The sequence below is a fragment of the Pelophylax lessonae genome (genome assembly GCF_965119305.1).
Source record: "Pelophylax lessonae genome assembly, chromosome: 10".
NCBI classification, from domain to species: domain Eukaryota; kingdom Metazoa; phylum Chordata; class Amphibia; order Anura; family Ranidae; genus Pelophylax; species Pelophylax lessonae.
The window spans coordinates 110,605,338-110,626,256 of record NC_138777.1 but is presented as its reverse complement, the minus strand read 5'-3'; the positions used below and the strand labels follow the sequence as shown (position 1 = coordinate 110,626,256).

The window sequence follows — 20,919 nt, the reverse complement described above, 5'->3', positions numbered from 1 at the left end:
TTTTTACAGGTGAGCTCCAGTTATTTTGTTTGAGCTTGTTTAACCTGGTTGGCTATGGTTTAGCCTTGGGAATTTTTTTCACTGTTCCCACCCCTCATGTTTAACACTGCTTTGAGACGTCCTAATGGTTAAAAATATCAGGAGCTGTGTCCGTCAATGAACGAAAGAGAAAATGGGATTTTTGACTTGCCGAAAAATCCATTTCTCTGATGTTCATTAGACACGGCACCCACCCCTCTGGAGTTGTAATTCTTCTGACACTGCTTATAACAAAACGGAGTACCTATAGCAGAGAGAGGGAGTATACCCCCCCTGGGGCTGCCTATAGGCGTAACCCAACTTTTTTTTTTTTTTTTTTTTTTATGCCTAGTGTCCTACACCTGTAGGGGGCAGTATAACCCAACAGTTAAATCTTCCAAGTCGAGTGGTTAATATTTTTTACAAGACAACATAAATAGCCCACAGGGCTATCAACATAACAAAATGAAAACAAATTTTTCCTATTTAAGAATATTTTCTGTGTAGACTATAATGGTTTTGGTTGCCCTTTTCTTACGGGTTTTTCTTTTGCTTCCGATCATGCTTGATCTTGGTCACTTGATTGGTTTCATATGAGGACCATACGAATTTGTTCGGTCATCTAATTAGAAGAATTGTAAGTCATGTTCCTTCTGAAATTTCTTCTGAATAGTTGTGATTGGATGTCTGAAGCAGTGTCTTGTAGTTTTTGTCTGATTTTTCTCCTCGTGCGTTCTAGGCATTGTTTGAGGGAAGGGTTATTCACTGCTAAATGTTTTTTGTTTGGCAATGTCAAAATCCTTCTGTAGGTGGCAGTATAACGCAAATGTACAGTTAATAAGATAAAATAAGATTTTACACCGAGTATAAAAATCCCATTACTATGCTGTCTGGCAGTGCTTCGGTTCTGTTACTGGAGTTTTTCTTCTCCTTCGTCCCCCGCTCCACTTGCACAATTGGGGGGGGGGGGGGGCAGTAGGTATCCGATTTTTGACAGGTACCTGCTCCCACTTCCATTCCACAGCGCTCGCAATGGAACTTCTCCACCCTCCCCCTGCAGTCTTTTGGGACACTAATGGCGCTTTTCCACTGCATGGAACCGTACCAGTTCGGCCTGCTTTTGTGCTTTTCCACTGCTGGTACAGCATGGTATAGGGTCGGAACGGTTCGGTACGGTACGGTATAGGTTTGCTTTTCCACTGCATGGAACCGAACGGTACGGTACGGTACGGCCCTGAAAAACAGTACCTACTCGATTGTGGTTCCAACAGGTACCAAACTGGTACCATATCCCACAATCCTTTGCATGCAGTCACTACTAGCCACTGATTGGTCAGAGAATCCCACCCACCCCGTTGTTATCCCACCCACTTAACTTAGTACTACTTTAGTGGAAAAGCAAACCTATACCATACCGTACCGAACCGTTCCGACACTATACCATGCAGTACCAGCAGTGGAAAAGCAAACCAGGCCAAGCAGGGCCGAGTAGAGCCGACCTGGTACGAGCCGGTACTTGCAGTGGAAAAGTGCCATTACCGTTCCTTTAAGACTGCATCCACCAATCCTGGATGCGCTGCGCATCTTGCACATGCGCAGTTGGTACCCAGCTGTGGAGCTGAAAGCTGTCCGAGCCGGGTGCCCATAGTGAAGATGCCGCCGAGGGAGAACAGAGGATAAAGGCGGTTGGGATGAGCTCACCGTGGGACAAGTAAGTGGCAGTGTCTTAAAAGTCAGCAGCTACACTTTTTGTAGCTGCAGACCTTTTTTTATTTTTTTCATAGCTGTCTGGAGCTCCTCTTGGAAGGACAACCTGAAGTGCATATTTTTATTTTAATAGAAACGTTTGTTATGGATTTTAAATGCAATCTGATCTGGCTAATTGGCTAAGTACAGTTTTGAAAATGCATAACTTGTGAAACCTTTTGCTTGCTCAGGTATTTGAAATTCTGTTTTACTATGGTTGGTAATACTTTGTCACACAGCATAGCTGGGAAAGTGACTCCAGTATATCCTGATGCATACTCAAAATAGTGCCATCATTCTCTTGACGTATAGTGTGACATCACTTTTTAAAGTAAAAAAAATATTTACTGTAGGTAACAGAACCCACACATGTATGTATGTGTGAATGATCACGTGCATTTAGTTGCCTGGTTAGAGCAAGCCTTCACTCACAAATTATATCATTATTCAAACGCTTCCCCCCCCCCCCCCCCTTTCAATAAAAGTATTTTTTTTGTAGCAAGTACCTTTTTCAGAAGATGCCTGTTTCTTTTTACCTCTTCCCCACATAGGAAAGGATGACCTGATCAGTCCACCCCCTCCCGGCGTCACATTTTTTTTTCAGATTTATTTAGGTCACATGTTCCAGGATGCTTCAGGACTGTCTAGCTTAGTTGGCACATCTTGCATATGTGCAGTAGGGGGAAGCTGTAATTGGTCAGGAAATCATTCATCTCCTGAATTGCCCAATAAGTAAGTATTTTTTTTGAAAGTCGACAACTTCAGTACTTCTAGCTACTGACTTTTAATTTTTGGCTACTCAGTTAACGTTCCTTAAAGACTTGTGTATGGTTTGATACTGCAGTCATATGTTCTTTATATTGAACGACATACCTGTTGGTCTACATCTGTAACTGTAGAATAAGGCTGAGAAAACAGATCTTTAGCTTTTTGATAAGAAGGCCCAATGCTGCAGCCCCATCAGAATTGTTCTATTGGCTGTGCATGCTGACCTTGGAGCACACTGAATGCTGGTGTTTTTTTTATACGTGTGAGAGTTGCTGCATTCTACAGAGTAGTTATTCTAACATGTTTCAAGTACTGAGGTGGGAGGAGTCAAGTGTGTTAAATTGCTGGATAGGAGCACAAGGTGAACTTGATTGATGTGGTGTTGCAGTCCAGTAAGCTGTATAAAGGTATAAGCATGTACTTATAGTGAATGCAGGGTTCTTGGTTTAGTAACACTTTATTTGGTCTCCCACAGTACACAGAATATAGAAAAGCAAAATTATTTTGCGAGTTATTTTGTGAGTACACCCCTCACATTTTTGTTAATATTTTATTATATCTTTTTATGTGACAACACTGAAGAAATGACTTTGCTACAATGTAAAGTAGTGAGTGTACAGCTTGTACAACAGTGTAAATTTGCTTTCCCCTCAAAATAACACCCAGCCATTAATGTCTAAACCGCTGGTAACAAAAGTGAATACATCTCTAAGTGTAAATGTCAAAATTGGGCCCATTTAGCCATTTTCCCTCTCTGGTGTCATGTGACTTGTTAGTGTTAAAAGATCTCAGGTGTGAACGGGGAGCAGGTGTGTCAAATTTGGTCTGGCTCTAGTCCTCCTTGGGAGGTTCCAAGTGGTCCTGGTCGGGCAAGCCCAGAGCGGGATTCTCTAGACCCACGGACAGGGCTCCTTCAAAATGAAGGTGCGCTCTCACCTGTGCCTAGGGTGGGGGGACGTCTTTGCTTGTTTGTGGGCCCATGGACCTCCTTGGTAAACAGCGAGTGGGTCCACGAAGGGATACTCCTGTTACTAGTCAGTTTCGTCCTTGCCCTCTGGAAAAGTTTTCTTTCCAACGTGCACCTGTCCATGGACTGATTGCAAGCTCTCTTTGGGGAGATACAAGACCTGCTGCTTTAGGTTATTATTGTCCCGCTTCAGGCCTTGGAACGGTTTCAGGGTTTTTATTCACACCTGTTCACGGTCCCAAAGGAGGGCAAGGATTCTGGACCTTTAAAGCCCTGAACTGCTTTGTGCATGTACAGAAGTTTAGAATAGAATCCATTCGCACGGTGGGGGGGGGGGGGGGGGCATCCATACATAAAGGGGATTTTCTTGCCTCTATCAACATCAAGGATGCTTACCTGCACATTCCAATATCGGTCCCAGCACCAGCGCTTTCTCAGTTTTTGCTGCAGAAGAGCATAATCAGTTTGTGGTGTTATGCTTTGGTCTCGTCTCTGCTCCTCGGTCTTCAAAAAAGCGTCAGCCCCGGCTCTGGCATTGCCACGTCAGTTGGGGATTGTGGTACTGAGCTATCTGAATGGCTTGCTGTTGCAAGCGGTGTCCTCTTCTGCCTTGATGGGCGTGGAGATCACTATACAGACCCTGAAGGAGATCGATTGGCTTCTAAATTAACAGAAATCTGCTCTGATTCCATCCAGAAAATTGGATTATCTTGGTCTGACTCTGGATTCAGCTCTAGCCAGTGTTCCTTCCTCTGGACAAACTCCAGAAGTTGCACGCTGCAATTCATCTCCTGCTGTCCAACAGATGGTCCTCCCTCCGGACTTGCATGCAGGTGCTGGGCCTGATGGGATCTACCTTTTTTGAGGCGGTTCCGTTTGCACAGTTCCATGCAAGGTCTCCTTCAAAAGGTGGCTTTACTCTCCGGCTCTTCGGCACGGCAAACCCTTTCTCCCCTTGTATTGGACAGTGGCCACCACAGATGCCAGTCTGTCTGGGTGGGGAGGTGTCCTGGGATTGAGCTCCGCTCAGGGTTGTTGAACGCAGGAAGAGTCCAGACTACCAATCAATTTCTTGGAACTTTGGGCGATCAGGCTATGCCTGAATCACTTGACGGATCGACTCCGGGGGCTTCTGGTATGGGTTAATTTGGACAGTGCCATGGCGGTGGCTTATGTTAATCGCCAGGGTGGAATAAAGGGTGTGTTGGCAGCCCTGGAAGTGGCCTGCATTCTCTGGTGGGAAAAACGCTTCGTTCCAGGCTCCAGCCCTCTCCGCCGTACACATTCCACAAGTGGAAAACTGGCTTTGATGGCCTGGCTGTTAAGTCAGGTGTTGAAGGATAGATGTTTGCCTGGGTCCGTGATTCTGACACTGCTGAAGGCTAGGAAGTCTACCTAAAGGGAAGATCTACCATCGTGTGTGGAAAGCGTACACTTCGTGGTGTGAGTTATTTTTAGTTTCACCCTCGTTCTTTTTCAGTGGCTCAGATTCTGACATTAATTCAATGAGTTGTTGAGCAGAAGTTAGCCTTGAGTACCATCAAGGGCCAGGTGTCACCTTGGCGGTCTTCTTTCAGCAACCACCTAACCATGCACTCCCTGGTGCGTACTTTTATTCAGGGGGTTCAACATTTGATTCAAATGGTGCAGTATCCTCTACTGCCTTGGGATTTGAATTTGGTGCTTTCAGTTATCCAAAAGCCTCCCTTTGAAAATATTTGGGAGATTCCCCTGCTTAAACTGTCCCAGAAGGTGGCCTTTTTGGATAGATATTACTTATGTTCCCAGGGTGTTGAAGCTGGAGGCATTATTTTGTGGTACGCCCTGTTTGGTGGTCCACAAAGATAAGGTGGTTCTTCGCCCATGTCCGTCACTCCTTCCTAAGGTAGTCTCTGATTTCCATTTGATTGAAGACGTTGTGTTTCCTTCCCTGTGTCACAGGCCCAAACTTCCTAAGGAATTTTGCTTTGCATGCCTTAGATGTGGTTGACGATTCGGGTGTATTTGGCAGCCATAGAGTCTTTTTTCAGATAACAGTGTCACTGTTTGTTTGTTTTCACGGATGGGCCACGAAAAGGGCTGTTTGCTTCTTCTGCGACTATTTCCAGAAGATCAGACAGATTGTGACTCGGGCCTGTTCTGTCAGGAGTCAGGTTCCTCCTTTCCCTGTAACGACGCACTTTACTTGGGCGCCTTGTGCTTCTTGGGCCTTATGTCATCAGGCGTCAGTGGCACAGGTTTGCAATGCGGCCGATTGGTCGTTGGTGCACACTTTTACTAAATTTTACAAAGTGGATGTGTTGGCACCTGCACTTCCTTTTGCCGCAGGACTTTTCATGCTGCTGGTTAGAGTGTCTTTTTCCTCTTTGGGGGTGTATTGTTCAGGTTGGGCTCCAGGTGTGTTTTTTTATTTTTTTATTTCCTGTTTACCTGGTTGGCTGTTGTGTTTAGCCTTGGCATTTTTGTTGTCCCACCCCTCATATTTGGCACAGCTTGGGGGCGTCCCTATGGTTCTGAATACTGGAGAGCTGTGTCCGTCAGGGAACGAAAAAGAAAATGGGATTTTTGACTTACCGTAAAATCTGTTTTTCTGATCCCATTGATGGAAACAGCAACCACCCCTCTATGAAATTGTAATAATTCTGACACTGCTTGTTACAAAACTGAAGGCCTATAGCAGAGAGGGGGGGGGGGGGGAAGTATACCACCTAGGCCTAACCATAGGCGTAGCAAAGTCTTTTTTTCCTGCCAGTCTTACTCCTGTAGGGGGCAATATAACACTGTGGTTCCAAATACTGGAGAGCTGTTTCTACTAATGAACATCCTCTGGATCAACTGAGGGTGTAGGATTTTGTATATGGGGTTGTATGGTTAGGTTTTCTTTACTGTGTGTTGTTTTTTTTTTTTTTTTTTTTTTTTTTTTTGAGCTAGATGGACTTGTCTTTTTTTTTTTTTTTTTTTATTTTTTTTTTTTTTTTTTTTATACTAACTCAGGGGAAATTAGATTTTACAGGAAGTCAAAAAGCACAATTTCTTTTTTTTTTTTTTTTTTTCCACCTTCCTGGAGTTGGACTTTAAATGTGCTGGCTGTATTTAGATTCCTTCTTTTTTTTTTTTTCCCCCTGGAGATCTGGTAAGGTTTCTATCTAGTGCATTGTAATTCAACTGAGGTGCTGTGGTATTTATATCTTACAGACCACTTCACTTTGCCTTAAAAAATACATTTTAGTGCTGGTTCACACCAAGTGCAGTGCCGTAGCTTGTATGAGATTGTGCATTTTTTTTCCCCCACACAAAGATGCTCTACCTTTTTTGCAGATTTGAGCAGGTGCAATTCTTAATGATGCACAAGCATAGAGCAGCCTAAAAAAAAAAGAAAAAGCAGTGAATGGGAATGCGCAAGAAAGCGTACGCTGGAACTCGCTTCCTGGTGTGACTAACCGCAGGCTGCTGTGCCCTGAGATTGTGCACAATTCTAAAAGGTGCCTTGACTGAAAACAGATTAAATACTGATATAATGTGTAAAACCACAGGTCGCCATATTGTGAATGATTTAAATAATAGACTTACTGTTTTCACCAAAAGGTAAAAAAAAAGCCTAAGAATAAAATGAATGCAGCCACCACATCTAAGAGTTGGTAACCTGCAATAGATTAATTGTTCATGGCTTTACCATTTAAGGAGATTGTGCAACCTGTTTGTAATGTGTGCCAACAGGTTTGGAAAGGGTTTATAAAAATATTTAACTAAATTCTGTTGTAAGTTAATTAGCTGAGCTGAAATTTTTTTTTTTTTTTTTTTTAGCCATATTTCAGTTATAGAATAAACGTTTCTAATACTATTTAACGCCTTCCTGTCCAGCCCATAGTAAAATGAAGGCAAGGCCGAAGCACTGTTTTGGGAGGACGTCCTATATCGTCCTCCCAGAACCGTGCCTTTTGCACAGCCATGGGGTCACGCAGCAGTGCCATCTCTCACCGGTTGTGTCCACCAAACACAACCGATGTCTGATCACTGTACCAGCCCGCTGTCAAAACCATGAGATTACGTGACTGTTGTAAACAAAGAATGGTTTCCTTTCATTCCATCCATTGTATACAGTTGCGTTGCTAGCTGTAATTGGTCACAATGACCACATGATACAGACAGGGCGAATTGCAGTCCATCTGTACCATGTAATTTTAGCTTTGGCCAATCACAGCTAAGCACAACAAAAGACACTGAATGAACCAGTTTCCTTCAGTAAAAATGGTTGTTTATACAAATGGAATCATGTTAAAAAAAAAAAAAATCCTGATCACTTCCTCAGAGTAGTACAGTGTTACTATGGTAACACTACTGCTCTGCTCAGTGTGTTAGGAAAGAAAAATGTTTTAAATACTGTCACCAGTCAGTGTCTCTGATCACCACCACACCAGTTATATGGTCACGCTGTACTGCATTGGTGACGGTACATAAAAAAAGACAAATTTAACTTTTTTTTTATTGTTTCCAAATAATTATGACAAAACAATATGGCAATAAACTCGCCATGCCTCTTTTCTAAATACTTTGGACTGTCTACTTTCCAAAAAGGGGTTATTTGGGTGTATTTGTTCTGTCGTAGCATTTTTGGGCCTAAAGAAATTAAATGAGGTGTCAGTATATCAGGATTGATCGATTTTTCAAATGTATATATTGTTTTGTAGACTCTATATACTTGTACAGAAGAAATGTAACGGAATGCATTTTGGCCTAAATTTTATGAAAAAAGACTTGCAATTTTTTTTTTTCTTTTTTCAAAATCTTCGGTTTTCTATTAGTTCAAATAGCCAAAATAATGGCGACGGTTTGCCTTTTTGTGTGTGTGTATATGTATATGTATATGTATATGTATATATATATATATATATATATATATATATATATATATATATATATATATATATATATATATATATATATATATATATATATATATATATATATAATATATATAACACACACACACACACACAGGGCTTGACAAATTTTCCTGAAATCTAGGAGCCAGCTAAAAAAAGTTAGGAGCCAGTTTTTTTTTTTTTTTTTTTAAACAACCAACCAAGCTTTATTTCCAAAAAATAACGTACTAAATTTACACATAAACACTACTAGAACCCCACTCTCCTCTACAGAGCAATCGGATGGAAACAGACTATCTGTCTGTTTCCATCTGATGCCATCTGATCCGATCCACGGGATGGATAGAAAATAGAACCACCATCCGTCTGTTTTTGGCAGACAGGATCAGATGGCGGCAGATTACCGCTCCATAGAGGAGACTTAAGGGTCCGATCAGGTCTGCCTGAGAAACTGACAGGCGGACCTGATCAGACAGCCCGTGTGAAAGGGGCCTTCAGCTGTGGCATGGCGATGAGGGAAAAAAAAATAAATATATATATATATATATATATATATATATATATATATATATATATATATATATATATATATATATATATATATATTTTATTATTTTTAATTTAAAAAATAAATTAATAATAACCACACTCCCTGTCCACTTACCTTTTAAGCAAAGGTAACTGGACAGAGAGATGAAGCCTGCAAAAACTTCCCATCTCCTTCCAAAGAGCAGATGAGAGGGAAGGCATTGAGAACATGCATTACTCCCGGCCACCACAAGAGGGCACCAGTTCCCCTAGCCCAGTGATGGCAAACCTTGGCACCCCAGATGTTTTGGAACTACATTTCCCATGAAGCTCAGCTACACCACAGAGTGCATGAGCATCATGGGAAATGAAGTTCCAAAACATCTGGGGTGCCAAGGTTTGCCATCACTGCGGGCCTAGCCTCTCCTCTCACAGAAGAAGGCCGAAAAGCCGGGGGCCTCAATTTATGGACGGCGTGGAAGTCCGTGCACTCGGGAAAGAAGGTGGGGGCGCAAAAGGGACAGGACACCTCCTGCAGGGCACCCCAGGCGCCAGGTCGCTAGTTCTAGTCGCAAATGCGACCTGGCGCCCGTGGTTTGTCGAGGCCTGATATATATATATATATATATATATATATATATATATATATATATATATATATATATATATATATATATATATATATATATATATATATAATAATATACACTTGCTGACAGCTTTTTAATACAGAGAAGACATGTAATAAAGTACACTTACCTGCCTATATTATGTGTTCCCTTGGTTCCACTTTAAACCAGCCCCCCTTAAGGTTCATATCTTTTTAAAGGTTTACTCCAGGTTAGTCAGCAGGTTACACCTGTTTAGGATATAATTTGTGTTTTGTCAGGAACCATGATCCACTGACCGTGGGTTCAATGTTTTGCAGGCTAGTAGTGAGGGGAAAAAATTAATCCCCAAAATGCGTGTAATTTTTTTTTTTTTTTAAGCTGAGTTTACACGCATTCAAACGCCTATGCCCAAGATAGAATAGACAGCACACAGTGCTGTTCACACTTGAAAACATAAGAGTTAGCTTCGCGTTACTTGAAAATGAAAGCCTCATGTAGAGTCTGAGGCATTTGAAGCCTTTCAACGCCTCCCATTCAAGTCTATATAGTAATGCTTCGCATGCTCTGGCAGGCAGTTGCAGGGCGTTAAGATTAGGTTATTAACTGTAATGGAATATGCGTTCATGTATCAGAATTACCGTGCCTTAACGCTCATCAAACACTTGGAATTATTGTGTGTAGCGGTAGATGTGTGCAAAGTTGTTGTGCTATTGAACTTTGTGACAGGTTTTATTTTCCCCAGCAAAGTTTCTTGGACCAGCCCCGAAAACTAAAAAAAGCAGCTAGGAGCTCAACCTGTTGTCTAGACACGTTCATATGCAAGACTTCATATTTAACTGATAACTTCCTTTTTTAATTTTTTTTTTTTTTCTCTAAACTTAAGTTCAAAATTATTTTATAAGAAAGTGTTGCTTTTAATACGGTTTGGTTTTGACGTTCAATAAAAAGTGCTATTATTTTTGCAGTCTTCATGAAGAAATCCTCGACTTCTACAAATACATGTCCCCTAGGCCAGAAGAGGAAAGAATGCGGATGGAAGTTGTTAATAGGATTGAAAATGTCATTAAGGAGCTTTGGCCAAGTGCAGATGTGAGTATAATGCTGGTCTTGGCATCTGTAGCGAGTTATTAGAATGTGTGTTTTTTTTTTTTTTTTTTTAATGCTTCATCAAATTTTTATGTGTGGATAGAGATATATATATATATATATATATATATATATATTAGTATTTATCGGTGTATAACACGCACCTAAATTTTAGGAGAGAAATTTCAGGAAAAAAGCTGAAATTGAAAATAAACAGCTTTAAACTCAGAACAAATCAAATGCAGTCTCACCAGTGGCCACAAATTCAGCCTCATCAGCGCAGTGCCCACGAATGCAGCCGCCTTATCAGCGCAGTGTCCATTATAGCCTCGCCAGCGCAGTGCCTGTAGTTGCAGCCTCGCCAGCGCAGTGCCTGTAGTTGCAGCCTCGCCAGCGCAGTGCCTGTAGTTGCAGCCTCGCCAGCGCAGTGCCTGTAGTTGCAGCCTCGCCAGCGCAGTGCCCGTAGTTGCAGCCTCGCCAGCGCAGTGCCCGTAGTTGCAGCCTCGCCAGCGCAGTGCCCATAGTTGCAGCCTCGCCAGCGCAGTGCCCATAGTTGCAGCCTAACCTGTGCCCGTCATCACAACCTCACCAATGCAGGGGAAGAGAGAGGAAGAGGAAAGGGGGCCGGATAATCAGAGTGGGGATCGCTGCACTGTAACATCTTTCATTTGAATTGCCGGACGCTCAGCTTTACACACAGTCACGCCTCCTGGCTCGGCTCCTATGATAGATGTCACACCTACCGACGGTGTTCTGTCTATCAAAGAGGCTGAACCAGGAGGCGGGACTGCGTGTGAAGCTGAGCGCCCGGCAATTCAAATGAAAGATGTTACAGTGCAGCGATCCCCGCTCTGATTATCCGGTCCCCCTTCCTCTCCTCTCTCGCCATCAATCATTTTTCCACTTGCAAAATGCGAGCAGGCAAGTGTAAAATTTGAGGGATATATATATATTGGGGATGCACCGAAATGAAAATTCTGAACCGAAAATGCAGGATGCCTTTGGCCGAAAACTGAAAATGACTTTTTCCCCTAAATAATTTTAAAATAGAACAGGGGCATACACAAAAAACAGGCAGCGACGTACACCGCTGCCACCCTGTTGCAGTACATGTACTGTGACGGGTTGGCAAGTGGTTAATTTAATTACCAATGGTATTTGTATTATGCAGCATGAGGGGGTTAATGTATTGCCACTGCTGGTCACTGATGCATTAATGACCGTCAAGTGGCAGTTAATTAACCCCTTTGTGCTGCATTAGTGCAACCAGTATCAGTGGTAATTAACACTGGTGGCACTGATACTGGTTGCACTAATGCAGCACAAAGGGGTTAATTAACTGCCACTGGTCGGTCACTAATGCATCAGTGACCAGCAGTGGCAATACATTAACCCCCTCATGCAGCATAATACTAGATACCATTGGTAAGCTCGCCTCAGCTCCCCCCCCCCCCCCCCCCCAGCCTCAGCGTCCCTCTCGGCAGTACAGCACCCCTCCCCATATCAAGTATGCAATCTCCTTACTCTGCTCCTCCAGTGTCCTTCCTTTCAAACGACGCGCCTCTGGCCAGCGGCCCGCCTCCCGGTGATGTCACTACTACTACGATCTGTCCATGAATGAACTAACACACCGGGCGGGCGAGCGGCCGCTAATGGCTAAAACTATGTGAGCGTTTCACTTCCCTGTCAGAGGAGATACCCGCCTGATAGGGAAGTGAAGCGCTCACATAGTTACAGCTATTAGCAGCCGCTTACCTGCCCGCCCCGTGTGTTAGTTCATTCATGCACAGATCGCAGTAGTAGTGACATCATTGGGAGGCGGGCCGCCGGCCAGAGGCGGGTCTCTTGAAACCTGTGCTGCGCCCGCGGTGGCCATCTTTAACCACTTTACCACTAGAGCATTTTGCTGTCTTACGTCTGGGCCACTTTTTGCGATTCGGCGCTGTGCGACTTTAACTGACAATTGCGCGGTCATGCAACACCTTAGCCAAACGAAATTTATGTCCTTTTTTTCCCACAAACAGAGCTTTCTTTTGGTGGTATTTGATCACCTGTGCGATTTTTACTTTTTGCGCTATAAACAAAAAAAGAGCGTTTATTTTGAAAAAATAACAATATTTTTCACATTTTTTTATATGAAATTCCCCCCCAAAAAGATGTAAAAAACAATTTTTTAAAAAATTTTTGGCCAATTTGTTTTCTGCTACCTATGTTTGGTAAAAAAAATCGCAATAAGCGTATTTTGATTGGTTTGCGCAAAAGTTATTGCGTTTACTAACAAAGGGAAAGGTTTATGTCATTTTTGGGGTTTTTTTTTTTTTAACGAGTAATGGCGGCAATCTGCGATTTTTTTTTTTTTTTTTTTTTTTTTTTTTTTTTTTTCCGGGACTGCGACATTGCGGCGGACAGATCGGACCCTTGACTGAGATTTTTGACACTTTTGGGGGTACCAGTGACATTACTACAGTGATCAGTGCTATAAATATGCACTGTTACTGTAAAAATGACACTGGCAGGGAAGGGGTTAATTTTATTGGAGAGGGAGGGGTTAATGTATGCCTGGTGCTTACTAACGTGTGTGGGGGGAGGTGACTGTGTGAGACAGGGACAGATCGGATGTCCAGCTATGCTGAACACTCCGATCTGTCACTCCCTGTCACTGAGGAGATCCGCCCGCTCTGTTTACACAGGCGGGCGGATCTCCAAACTGGATTCCCCGACGATCGGGGCAGAACAGCGGCTATCGCCGCTGCTCCTCCCCTGGCCCGACTCCCGCTGTGAATGAAAACAGCGGGAGCGCGCCTCCGGCCGCGCACGAGCGACGCCTACAGGGGGAGGAGTCTGGCGACGTAGGTCTACTTCGTCAGACGGGATCGTGCCACTTTGCCGCAGTACTATTCCAGTACTCAGCGGTAAAGTGGTTAATATCGGCATATTTAACTAGGGATGCACCGAATTATTCGGCGGCCGAACATTATTCGGCCGAAAATAGAAAAAATAGCACTTTCGGTGTTTGGCCGAATAAGTCAAAAGGCCGAATAATTTTGTGCCGAACAATAGGGCTGAATGATAGTCGATATGATATCGACTATCGTTCTGTGGCCGTAGGCGATATTCATATCGCCGAGGTCACGATATTTACAGGGGGAAGGGACTCGGAGGAGGACAGGAGGACTCACAGACTTCCGTGTTAGGCAGGGGAAGCCGGGACACTTCAGCGGTGAGCATACATACATTACTCACTCGTGCACTGCAGCCCGCCCCACACATTCAGTGAGTCTTACTCTCCTCCCTAGTTTTTTCAATGGCACATTCAGGAAGCCAATCACGCCGTGATTAGCTGCACAGCGAACCAATCACGCGTGCCTGCACACCTGATTGGTTCCGCTGTGCCGCTACTCACGGCGTGATTGGCTTCCTGAATGTGCCATTGAAAAAACTAGGGAGGAGAGTAAGACTCACTGAATGTGTGGGGCGGGCTGCAGTGCACTAGTGAGTAATGTATGTATGCGGCTGTGCTGCTTTCCAGGCTCCTACTAGTCCACCTCCAGCCTCCTACTACCACCACTATGAGAGACTGTCTGGCACTGTATAATCTGATCGAGTCCACACTGACTGACTGTCGCTGAGTAATTGATGTTACCACATTAACCCTGACCTGCCCAGTGCCCTGTATCTGCAATTAAAATTTACAAGGCTGCCTGCATGCTTCCTGATTTCCATTCCCAGCATCCTTCCCAATCCCTACAGTGTCACTAACATTAACCCTATGGTACAAGGCTGCAGTGTGCACTGAATCCCATTCCCTACAGTAACATTTAGGGAGAGAGACATGAGAGGACAAGAGAGAGAGAGAGACATGAGAGGACAAGAGAGAGAGAGAGAGAGAGAGTGAGAGGACGAGAGAGAGGACAAAAAATTGGCAAAATAAATGGAAAAAATGCGAAACACCGCGTTCGGTATTCGGCCTTCGGCCAAACATTTCATTATTATTCGGCTTCGGCCAAGAATTTCATTTCGGTGCATCCCTATCTTTAACCCTTTTTCGGCCGAAATGGAATAAGCCTGTTTTCGTCCGAAAATTTCGGTTGCCGAAATTTCGGTGCATCCCTAATATATAAGAGAGAGAGAGAGAGATAATGCCGCCGCAATATTGTGGTGGCGTTTTTATGCAGGGGTGGCCTTGTCCTCCTGGTAGCCTGATGCCTCTTGTGTGGGACCCCACTCTCTGGGTCTGGGAGACCACATGGCGCGCTGTGGGGGCTGCAATTTTGCTGCAGATTTATGCTTTTTCTCCCATTGAAATGCATGGACAGCCATTTTTTGTGGCTTTACCCTTTGATCCCCTGATTAAGTCAAGTGGTATCATGATGTAACGCGTAGGGCGTACACGGCAGCACACTACCGGAAGTGACGTTATGGGGCACAGGAACGAGTCCCAAGGCATACAAACGAGCAGCAGAAAGCAGTTTTGATTGTGAGTTACTATGTTTTGTTTTTTTAAATACATGCCAAAGACAACTACATCATAATTGCCCCATTATTTTGAGAGGTAGTAAATACGAGGCAGATGAACGGATATAACGGTGTAAGAAAGACCCGCAGTACCCCAGGGAGTTGAAAAATACCCGTGTAAAGAGTACCCGCAGTCCCCCAGAGAGCTGGAAACACAGCCAAGCTGAGACAGGAGTGGATGAATCATACTGGCAATAAGACCAGAGGCGTATTACTTGCAGTACTAAGGTGAGCGGTTAGCACACCTAGAAGTGAATGTCACTGAAGAACACTATCACCATACGCCAGTGGGAAATTGCGGAACTGGGGTATCTGGATGATCTCTTATTGAGAGCAGACTCTCGTTCAGCCCTGATGAGTGACCTGACGATCGCTGTCTGCTCCCTGCAAGAGTTCAGGTGGACCATCAACTTCAAGAAGTCAGCCCTAATACCTTCCTTGAGACTGGATTATCTGGGTCTGACTCTGGATTCAGCTTTGGCGAGGGTCTTTCTCCCCCCTGGCAAGCTGCAGAAGTTGCAGGGGGCAATCCAGTTCTTGTTGGCAAACAATCTGTCCTCTCTGTCAACTTGCATGCGGGCCTTGGGTCTGATGGTATCAACCTTCGAGACGGTTCCGTTGCTCCGTTCTATACCAGACCTTTGCAAATAGAGATTCTTGTCAAATGGAACAAGGATCCAAAGTTCTTTGACACATTGATTCGGCTGAGCCGCAACACAAGAAGGGCAAGTCCTTCCTCCCTTTGTTGGGCTGGGACGGGGTACTGGGGAAGCTCTGTGCCCAGAGAACCTGGACAGTTAATGAGTCCAAACTGCCGATAAATGTTTTGGAGCTCATAGCAATCAAGCTTTGTCTGAGCCACTGGATGAATTGTCTACAAGTTTGTCCGATTCGGATTCAATCGGACAATGCCACGACCTGCAGCTTACATCAATCACCAGGGGGGCACAAAGTGTCTTGGCGGCCAAGATTCTGGTCTGGGCAGAAAAGTTTGTTCCAGCCCTCTCTGCTGTGCACATCCCAGGTGTGGAAAACTGGCAGGCAGATTACCTGAGGAGTCACTGGGTGTTGGATCAAGGGGAGTGGTCTCTACATCCGAAGGGGGTTTAATCTCCTGTGTGTCCGGTAGGGGACACCCGAGGTCTGTCTGTTTTGCTTCTCGTCTCAACAAGAAGGTGCAGAGGTTCGTAGCCAGGTCTCGAGATCCTCTGGTCGATGCCACAGATGCGTTGGTGGCTCTTTGGGTTCTTTGCAATGCTCTGCGCCCGAGGACACTCTGAAAGGATGCCAATCAGCTTCTAAGAACAAGATGCATGATGCCAAATCCCCCACCCTCTCCATAGCCAGCAATGTGTCAGGTGCCCCGCTCCCAATAAAGGTACACTTTTTTTTTTTTTTTCTTTATGCTGATGTTACGGATGTGACTAGCCTGGGGGGGGGGGGGGGCTGCACCCCTTATTGACCAGCCGCCACTGGTGGAAATCGTACATTTCCTGGTGTGACTCGCTGAAGGTGCACCCTCGCTTGTTTTAAGTATCTAGGGTTTTGGCCTTTCTGCAAGAAGGGGTTGAACAGCGGTTGGCTTTCGGCACTATCAGGGCCAAGTGTCGGCTATATATTTTCAACACCCGTTGGCTATGCATGCTTCGATTCGTACTTTTCATTCAGGGAGTGCACCATATGGCTCCTCCGAGACTGTCTCTGCTACCTCCATGGGATCTGAATCTGGTATTATCTGTTCTTCAAAAACCTCCTTTTCAGAAGGTTGCCTTTTTGGTTGCTATCCCTTCTGCCCAGGGAGTATCTGAATTGGTGGCGTTGAGATAAGTGGCACTCTGACCAAATCTTTTTTATCCCTAAAACTCTAAGTGTCGTCTATGGGGATTTTTAGGTACCAATGTTTGTCGCCATACCATGAGCGTGCGCAATTTTGAAGAATTGCATGTTGGGTATCCATTCACCCGGCCTAACATTCTCTTTCACGTTAGGAAAAAACAGTAAAGTTAGCCTAACTTTTTTTTCTATATTTTTTTTTTTTTCTATTAAAAAAAGTGAATTCTTTAAAAAAAAAAAAAATTGCGTTTGACCGCTTCGCAAATACGGTGTGATAAATATTGCAACAATCTCCATTGTATTCTCTAGGGCCTCTGCTGAAAAAAAAACTTGTAAACAAGTTTTAGAAATGGGCCCGGTCCTTAAGTGGTTAAAGTGTTGTTTTAATTAGACCATTGGTGCTAGTGTTTCATTATTTTGGTGCATGCGATTGGATGTTTATAGAAACTGTCACATAGCACTTTTAATGCCATTTTGTGGTGTTGGTGCACAGAAAATATACTTTATGCCACAAAACTGACACATTTCCCCTTTAATTGCCCATAATATGTGAAAGATGTTAAAATATATTCTATCTTTAATTGTGGCTTTGCCTTTCAGTAGGCTACCTGGTATTCTTTCTGTGCCACCAAACTCCTATTGCTTTTAGAAGTCCATTTCTTTTACCTTCACGCTTGCAGCCACCACACGCTCTAATGAACATTCACAGGCCAGAAAGGTCAGTCCAGTGGACAGGGGAATGGCATTTACAGAATGCTGACCTGCAAGTCATATGTTTTTGTTTTGGCTGTATTGTCCCTTTCCTTTCAGTGGCTCTACAGTGCCAGGCAGATAAGGCCTGCATGGAAAGGGTACGCGATTCTGTTACATGCAGTATTTTAATGCTGCTTGGAGATGGTTTTTAAAGCTTTTACCTTTTACATGCTGGTCTGCAATTTGCTGTCTGATCTCCGCAGACAACTCTCTCCTTGTCTTTCTCTAGTCTGTGTTCAGTGTTGTGCTCATAATATCAGAGCCAAGTGGCTACTTTTTAACCATTTACATAGACATGATTACAGGATTCAAAATATATAATGCTAATTACAGAATATATAGTTTATCTTTTTTTTTTTTTTTTTTTTTTTTTTAAGCTTATACGATATTAAGGAGTTTATAGGCTGTAACACGGACTGGCTGAATTTCCATCCATGTATAGACAGTCTGATTGTGCTAAAGTGGATCCATTCATTTTTTGCATGCGATTACTGGCAGTGGCTATAGCTGCTAGCAGTAATCCTTGTGTTCTACCAGCAGGGAAGGTTCCCCTTTGGTATGTCAGAGTAAGACAGCCCATAGAGGATTCAATTTTTTTTACTTCTACAAAGGCTTTAAAGTATATATTATTGAGACGTGAGAAATTATTTTTTTCTTTATTCACTGTAACAGATCCACCGGCACCCCGACCGGGTACCTCCATTGACGGATCCTCCTAGCGCTTCCTGAGGGCTCCAAGTACTCCACCACACACCATAACCACGTCAGACCCCACAAACTGCTGCAGCTTGGTTGGGGTCTCGCCGTCTCCTACCCACCCTGGACCTAGGACAAGGCTCCAGGTTCCCGTGGGTGAACCTCTTTCCCCAGAGAGTGAAGCAGAAACAGGCTCTTACACAAGCTCTTACAAGAGATTAGTGATTATCCAAGGGAGTATGAAGAGCATAGCAATCCCTTGTAGCAGGTAACCCCAATGAGAGACAGGACTCTAGATTGAGGGTGAAATAGAACTCTAAATTTATTTGGTACAACTGTTCTTTTATACCGTTTTCCCCCACAAGGTTACTGCTAGGGATGCACCGAATGTTCGGCAACCGAACATTATTCGGCCGAAAATAGCAAAAAACGCACTTTCGGTGTTCGGCCGAATAAGTAAAAAGGCCGAATAAATTTGTGCCGAACAATGTCAGCGGCGGTGACTAAATGGCGGCCCGCTTGATGCTTCTGCCCGGACCACGAGCCCGCTACCTAGGAGTCCTTCAGTCCCCTTCTTCACTGCGGCTCCCGGCTCCCTGCTCAAATGCCGCCGGTGTCCTGTCCGGCCGCGAGTAGGGGGTGTGACGTCACACGCGCGTCCCGCCCCCTGCTCCTGACTGCGGCTCCTTCACACTCGGTCCAGCGAACTAGGACGTGACACTATGTGCACGCCCCGCCCCCCTGTTCGCGGCTTTTGGCTCCGACCTGGCTGCAGTTCAGGTATGTGGAGCACATTTGGGGGAGAATACGGTAGCTGCACAAGCATTAGTGTGCAGACTGGCATATTTTGCCATATGTTGCCATGCTCCTTAGAGTGCCCTATAAAGTGCCCCTTAAAAGTAAAAAAATGTGCCCAACAGAGTGCTCCCTTGACATAAAAGGTGGCCATCAGCGTGCCCCTTATTTTATGCTAAGGGACATGCTGATGAGCATATTTTATGTTAAGGGGCACACTAATGGGCATATTTTATGTTAAGAGCAACGCTGATTTAAATGTTTTGTTTTGCCCATCAGCGTGCCCCCTAACATAAAATGTGCCCATCAGCGTGCCCCCTAACATAAAATGTGCCCATCAGAGTGCCCCCTAACACCGCGTTCGGTATTCGGCCTTCGGCCAAGCATTTCATTATGCTTCGGCTTTGGCCAAGAATTTCATTTCGGTGCATCCCTAGTTACCGCCAAGGTAGACCTTGTTGGGGACAGGACATGACATTCACAATCCACTAGAAACAGAGTTTTACACTCAGTCATTCCCATACAGTGTACACAATCCCTCCCCTCTGGCTGGTTTTTAAAACTAATTATCTAGCCATCTGGACAGAACAATGTGAGGTCATTAACATTTAACAATGGGACAGACACAATCCACATTCCCTCCCAATATGCAAACATTAGGGAAGTCTGCCAATGACCGTCTGTGTGTGTCTCTCTCAGACAAGCACACGGAATACACATTATCTAGAAGTCAGACTTCATGGCAATGGTCTATAACAGTCTAAAGTCTCCCAGTGTAAAGTGGGAATAAATCTTCATATTTCTATATGAAGATATTGCTGACAAATATTACTGTCCCATCTGAAGCAATTCAAACCATTAATTATCTGCTCCTCACTTCCAGTGACTGTGAATACATTCACTCTTTAGGAGATAGGAAGCATGGTTTCATTGAGTTGTAGGGGTATCAGGTCTGTATGAATCTTTCCCTTGTTCCGTGGATCATGACACCTGTCCATCGCAACTAACATTGCCATTGGTAAAGGAATGCAATTTTCTTGACTGTGTAATATTTATTTTTCAGGTTCAAATATTTGGGAGTTTCAAAACAGGACTTTATTTGCCCACCAGGTAAGTTGTATAGTTTGTGTTCATTTTATCTTTGCATGCATTAGATCTCATGCACTTGATACTCCTGTTTAAACATCTTCATTTTCAGACTTTTTTTTGTATGTATTTTCAATCAAATGTGTGGAAATGTGTTCTAGTTCTGCGCAATATTTAAATTGACATTTGTGCACATTTGCTAACCAAAAAAAAGCTGATTTTTTTTTTTTTTGTTATTTTTACTAAAGAATGCACAGCACTTGTTTACGCGCTTGTGTGCATAGGCACATTACAATTTATAGGCTGTATTTTAGCTCAGTAAAAAAAAGCTTTACTGAGCTTTCAAGCTGCAGTATGCAAAAGGCGTACAACAAATATTGTACCTAAAATACCTTATCGGTGTCAAGATCTTCTTACCAACTAGTTTAGGTGGTGGTCTTTTTATAAATTAAAAAAAAAAAAAAAACTGATTTCTCTTTCGTTCATTGACGGACACAGCTTCATATCTTCATTGACCGTTGGCTTATGCTGCTCTCCTTAGTAGGACACTAGGTGGAAAATGGTTTAAAAATCTTGACTACGCCCCTAGGGTAGTCACAGGGGGTATACTCCCACTTCTGCTATATTGGATTTC

General features: G+C 43.8%; 1 protein-coding gene across 2 annotated transcripts in view; it reads left to right on the top strand.

Moving 5' to 3' along the window:
- The window catches only part of TENT4B (terminal nucleotidyltransferase 4B), a 134,694-nt gene that overhangs the window by 36,496 nt on the left and 77,279 nt on the right, over nt 1-20,919 (top strand). For both annotated transcript variants that reach the window (XM_082270885.1, XM_082270886.1), the window contains exons 2-3: nt 10,487-10,610; nt 20,263-20,309. In XM_082270885.1, coding sequence (XP_082127011.1) covers nt 10,487-10,610; nt 20,263-20,309 — 171 coding nt within the window. The remainder of the gene's footprint in view (nt 1-10,486; nt 10,611-20,262; nt 20,310-20,919) is intronic.